Source organism: Otolemur garnettii, unplaced genomic scaffold (genome assembly GCF_000181295.1).
Source record: "Otolemur garnettii isolate 467f Iridium unplaced genomic scaffold, OtoGar3 scaffold00238, whole genome shotgun sequence".
NCBI classification, from domain to species: Eukaryota; Metazoa; Chordata; class Mammalia; order Primates; family Galagidae; genus Otolemur; species Otolemur garnettii.
The window spans coordinates 1,693,189-1,699,793 of NW_003852633.1; the positions used below are offsets into that span (position 1 = coordinate 1,693,189).

General features: G+C 42.1%; 1 protein-coding gene across 1 annotated transcript in view; it reads right to left on the reverse strand.

The window, feature by feature from the left end:
• LOC100953004 (vacuolar protein sorting-associated protein 4B-like) overlaps positions 1-829 on the reverse strand; it is a 10,493-nt gene extending 9,664 nt beyond the window's left edge. The window contains exon 1 of the mRNA XM_012812980.1: positions 1-829. Coding sequence (XP_012668434.1) covers positions 1-641 — 641 coding nt within the window. The 5' untranslated portion in view covers positions 642-829.
• Between the last annotated feature and the right edge of the window lie 5,776 nt (positions 830-6,605).

Sequence of the window (6,605 nt, forward strand, 5' to 3'; positions counted from 1 at the left end):
TTCTCACTTTCACCTAGCCACTTTGAAACAAGATCAGAGGAAGATATTGAAAAAAACGTTGAGTTGTTTGCTTCTGTTGCTACAGCTTTGGCTAAATAGGACTTTCCTGTTCCAGGCGGTCCAAATAATAGGATTCCCCTCCAAGGTGTTCTTTTGCCTGTGAAAAGATGAGGAAATTTAATAGGCAGTATCACAGCTTCTTTTAGTGCTTCTTTGGCTCCTTCAAGACCAGCAACGTCACTCCACTTCACATTGGGTCGTTCTATAACAATGGCACCTTGAAGTTGATTCTGTAGTTTCTTTTTTTCAGGGTCATCAGATTCTCCTTCCCCATCACTGTCATTCCCTTTCTCATCTGCTGGACTCGGCTGTCCCTCGTTCACTGGCTTCTGTGGCTTTTTCTCTTTCTTTTCCAGGTACTCCTTAAGCTGTTCTGCTCTATCAAGATATTCTGTACACTTTGCCCTGATGCTTTGCTTGGCTTTTTCTCCCTGTGCTTCATATTTAACTACATGGAGAAAATACTGCAGGACATGTTGATAGAGTTGAAGGGCTTCTCCGTAGTTCCCCGCTTTGTCTTCCTGGGCTGCTTTGCTAGCAAGATCTATTGCTTTCTGGAGGTTGTTGGAAGTGGATGCCATGGCGGAGATCCAAGGCGGTTCCCTGGGGGTGGGGATGAACGAGGCTTGAGAAGAGCCAACAGCAGCGACGCCGAATCGCGCCCGGTGTGATGGGCCCCAAACTGGGGGTGGTGGCTCTCGGGCCCTGAGTGGTGGCCTCCTTTGCGGAACTTATCCTATAACACCACCACTCCCAACTAGCCGCCCGACCCTCCTCGGGGGAAGTCCTTTTTAAACACTTTATCTGAGCCTCAGTTTTTGAGGTTTGCACATCAGAACCTGATTGGAGACTGCTTCAATTTATCCCATTCGCCTTTTATAACTTCCACTGTGACTTTTGTTTCAAACAATGCCTTGCTCTTACCAACCTTTACTGTTATTCCAGCAGGTCAGTTTCAGAAATGGCATCCCTTTGCACAAGTCATTTAAAGACTGGTCACATTAACTAATCAGTCTGATTGCTATATATGCTAACATCCAGGGGCACACAACCTTTTCTTTTCTGCCACACACTGGAAGAATAAGAATTGTCTTGGGCCACACATTAAATACACAAACATTAATGAAAGATGACGATCCCCCCACCATACAAAGGAAGCTGACTCCCTCCATTTTTGTTTTTGCCAGTGTGCGTGCCTGGTGAAACCAGTCTGGAAGATGAATCATTGACTAAATGTAGCATCTGCAACCAGAGAAGAAACGCGATTCTGCTTCTCCTGTTGGTAAGTCAACTGGACCCAGAAAAACCTCTTTGAAAGCTTAAGAACTGTCTTTGCTTCAGCAAAGTCACTTGAAAGGAACTTTTCCCTCTGCATTAAAAATAGGGATGATTTTCAATGGGTTGTGTGTGTGTGTGTGAGAGAGAGAGACATACTAGGGCTACTACTCATGGTGAAAGGCAAAAGGAAGATGGCAAGTGCAGAGCAATAGAGATCAGGAGAAAGTGCCAGGCTCCTTTAAACAAATAGATCTTGGGGGACTCTCTGGGAACTAATGAATGACTTAGTCATTACTGTAAGCATGATCCTAAGGCATTCAACAGAGATCTGTTCCCATAACCCAAACACCTCTCACTATGCCCCATTGGTGGTCAAATTGCAACATGATATTTGGAGGGATCAAATATCCAGGCCATAGTTTTCTTCCCCTGGCCCCACAAACTTTCTCACACTGCAAAATACAATCAACCCTTCCCAATAGTCCCTAGGGGTCTCGTTTTAATATCAACTCAAAAGCCACACGTAAAAAGCCTCATCTGAGACTCAAGGAAAATTCTTTCTAGCTACAAGCCTGCACAATTAAAACATATTATTTACTTCCAAGTTACAATGGTTGTACAGTCATAGCTAGGGTAAACATTCTCATTCCAAAAGAAAAATCAGCCCAGTACAGTGGCTCATAGCCTGTAATCATAGCACTCTGGGATGCCAAGGCAGGAGGATTTCTTGAGCTCAGGAATTCAAGGTCAGCCTGAGAAGAGCAATAACCTGTCTCTACTAAACACAGAAAAATTAGGCAGGCATCATGGCAGGCACCTATAGTCCTAGCTACCTGGGAGGATGATGTTGAAGTATGGCTTGAGCCCAGGAGTTTGAACTTGCTGTGAGCTTTTATGATGCCACTGCACTCTAACCTGGGAAAAAGAGTAAGAGTTTGCCACTAAAAAAGAAAAAAAGAAAAAGCATAGCAGGCCCCATGTAAGCACAAAGCCCAGCAAGGAAGATATTAGACCTTAAAGTTCCAGAAGAATCCTTGCCTTTGTGCCCTGCATTCTGGACACTCTATTACAAAGGCTTGGCCCCTAAAGTCTCAGGCAGCTCTGCCCCCACAGCTTTGTTGGGCCAAGACCATGTAGCTGATTTTGTGATCTTGTGGGTTACAGTAAAATGTCTGTTTCTTTCCAACCTGAAGGTGAACTCTACTGATGGTTCCATGATTCTGGGGTGTGGACAGTAGTGGCCCTATTCCCATAGATGTACCAGGCAGTATCCTTGGTGGAGAGTCTCTATGGGAGGTTTTAATCCCACACTTCTGCTTGGAATTGCCATTGTAGAGTCTTCCTGTGGGTTCCCCACCCCTGTCGCAGACTTCTATGTGTGCACCAAGGCTGTCTTTTATATCCTCTGAAATCTAAGTGGAAGCTTCCAAGCCTACAACTCTTCCATTCTACATGCCTGCAGATATAATACCATGTAGAAGGCACTAAGGAATGAGGATTATACCCTTGGGAGTGGGAGGTCAAGTAGTACCTTGGAACAGAGCTGTGGCTGTGGCACCCTAGGCCTGGTTCATGAAACTATTCTGGCCTCCTTGGCAGCTAGGCCTAAAATGGGAGGGGACACTTTGAAGATTTCAGACATGCTGTCAAGGCCCTTTCCTCATTATTATATTAATCTCTGGCTTTATTTTATCCATGCTACTCACTAGCAAGTAGTTGCTTCATAGGACCATCAGATTTCTCATCTTTAAATTCTCTTTCCTTCTAAACCACCTGGCTAGGTTGCAAATTTTCTAAATTGTTTATGTTCTGCTTCCCTTCTAATGATAAATTCCAAGATTAGGTATTTCCTTTGCTCCCATGTTTGAGTATAAGCCATTAGAAGCAGTCATGCTACTGCTTGAGATTTTTACTAATAGAAGTTTCTTCTTCCAGATGCTTTAGTTTGTCACTCTCAAGTGCAGCCTTCCACAAAGACCTAGGGAAGGGACAGAATGGAACCAGGTTATTTGATGGGATGTAACAAGAGTGATCTTTGTTCCATCTCCCAACAAGTTCCTCATTTCCATCTAAGACCTTGTCAGCGTGGCATTTACTGTCTATATTTCTACAGTATTTTGGGTCACAACCACTTCACCAGTATCTAAGATGTTTCAGATTTTCCCTTATCTTCCTGTCTTCTGAGATCTCTAAACTCTTTCAAACACTGTTCATTATCCAGTTACAAAACTGCTTCCATTTTGTGGAGCGCCAAGTGGACCTCTACCTGGGACGGTGGCTAGCAAGGGATACAGCACTGAGGAAAGGACAAAACTTATACCAAACTTGGTACATAGAGCTGTAAGGGCATACATTGTTCCATGTGACTGGGGTGGTAGCATGAGAACAATGCAACACCTGTGCTGTTTCCACAAATCTTTATTGGGTACGTAACATTCTTGTATATGTGTGAGAATGCATAGTAGTCAGTAGTCAGCAGTCAAGATTAAAAATGAGAGAGAGGAGATACATCCCCCAGGAAAGTTGGGCAAAGGGTAAACAGGGACATAGAGTAACTTGAAATATGAAGATACCAGATAATCAGTGCAAGGAAAACAGAGAGAGAAGAGGGAGAGCAAGTTTCATCCCCTCTGACAGACATCTCAGCTTCTCTAGCCTAAGCTACTATTTGATGGTTTCAGCTGCCTGCACTGCTGATTTCAGGGACAGTCACATAGAAATTCCCCTGAATGGGCACCTTACCCTGATTGGGGAGTACTGTAAATAATTCAGCCTGTCCACCTCCCACACCACACTGAAACCATCTATATTAAATTAATGTAATACAAATACAAATAGTAATCAAAGTCTAATTTTTATACAAATATAGATATAGCCAGAAGTTGACTAGTCAATGTTCCCTAACTTCTTTGCTGCTGTAATTGGTTACTGCTTAATGGCACTATTCTGCCTGACAGGATCAAGCTTAGTGACTCCTCCCAACTACATTGCTACTGTAAATCCCAAGACTCATGGTTACATACATAACATTACTGTTGCAAATATTAAGACTGGTCTTGGAAGTGTTTTTCAAACTCTGCATCCCAGAGACCTACTGATGCTAGCCAGATCTGTGCATAAGTGTGGGAACAGATACCACAACCCAGGAAGAATCACAAAATTTTAGTGTGCATCCAAACACTATGAACTCATCCCTTGCCAATCAGCAGATCCAATTCCCTAACCCTTTTCCAGTCAAACTATATTTATAAACCCTTTCTCCCAAATTCTCATAAATATGGATTTGAGAAACTGTTCTTATCTCATCTAGCACCTTGTGAAATATAATTTTCTACATTACAGACCCTGCTGTCTAAAAATTTTGGTTTTCAATGGGTGGTATGCAAGGGATCAGGATAGACAGTAACAGAAGTGAGGTATTTTCCATGGTTGTCCTCTCCGGGCATTTGACAGTGAGTGATTCAGGGGCCTCTCATTGGCAGGAGGTTGTATTAGTGTGTCTTGTGCTTCCTCATACACAGTCCTTTTGGACAGTGGGTCATCTCTGAGACAATATATAGCAGATGTTGCTGACTCACAGAACTTGGAAACTTGCCTTATGGTGAATAAATAGTTCCTGAGATTGTAGAGAAACAAACAAAATGCTTTTAATGGTGAGTGTTCTATATACATCCTTTCCCACTTCTGATTTGTTAGCTTCTAAGAGGCTCTGTGTGATAGGAAATAACGTCAAAGTAGTTTCCATTCAAACAATGCAAAATGTTTAAACAACAGAAAGATGATTTCATTTTATCAAAATATCTAAGAGAATCATCAGAGAAAACATTATTATACTAAAACAACCTTTACTCTGCCAATATCACAACTATTGTCTATGTGTGACTACCTTCTCAGTCTCCTGAGGTAAACATCCTCACAATCATAGTTAAACTTTAGCAAGTAAATCATAGGGGAAGGATGTGGGAAAGAATGTGAGCTAAGCAGACTAGGCCAGCTGTACTACTTCAGTTTAGCTTCTCAGACTCCAGATTGCAGACTTTTCTGGCTTCATGTGGACCTTTGAGGGGCTTGGTATTTGGAGAGGTCGCTCCCATTTGTATCATTTGCATTTGGTTTCTCTGGAAAAATACTCTTTTTTAAAATTTCAGATTATTATGGGAGTACATAGGTTTGGTTACATAATTTTCTTGGGTGCATTTTAAGTGAAAGTTATCAGTGATCCCTTTACCCAGAAAGTGTGCACTGTACCCATTAAAAGTGAATTTACCCATCCCATCTTCCCTTCTTCCACCTACTTGGTTCCCATTGCTTTACTTATATTGGAAATTAGTGTGGAATTGACTAGTTCCAATTTAGTATTGAGTACATACGGTGTTTTTCCATTCTTGAGATACTTAGAAAAATGGTCTCCATTTCCATCCAAGATGTTGTAAAAGATATTAGATTTTCCTTTTATGGCTGAGTAGTACTTCATGGTATCCACTCATGTACGGATTGATGGGCATTTGGGTTATTTCTACATTGTTGCGATTGTGATTTGTCCTCATAGAAACATTCAAATGCAATGCCTTTTCTTTTTCCTGTAAGTAAATACCTACTAGTGGGAATTGCTGGATCAAATGGCAGGTCTACTTTTTGTTCTTTGAGGTATTACCATGCTACTTTCCATAGAGGTTGTACTAGTTTTCAGTCTCACCAACAGTATGTTAATTGTTCCTTTCTCTCTACTTGTTGTGGAGAGAACCTGTTGTTTTGGGAGTTTGGGATGAGAGGCATTCTGTCTGGGGTTAATATCTCATTGCAGTTTTGATTTGCATTTCTCTATTAGACATGTTGCCCATTTTTTCGTGTTTGTGGGACATTAGTCTGTATTAATTTTAAACGTTTCTGTTCATGTCTTTTGCTCACTCTTGAGAAATCTTGGTTTGGAACTTTGTTTTAGAAGGCTACTTTTCAGTCCCATTTGTTTATGGCTAAAATAGTTTGTCTGAATCTGTGTGGCGATCATTTGCTTGATGGTGGCGCCCTCTTGTGTCCTTGAAATTCCTCTGTTTCATTCTGTAACAAAGTCTCCTAGAGCCCAGAGGGGGGGGTCTGCTAAAGCCCCTGGAATCCTCGCGAGACTTCATCAGGCGTCCTCTTACCCTATTAGAGCAGCCCGGAAGTGCCGGAAAGACAAGCGCGGCTTCCTACGGACTTTTTCGTCACCTTCTTTAAAATTCTCCACGCAACACAGTGTGGAGCCAGATTTGGTTCCATATCCTTAC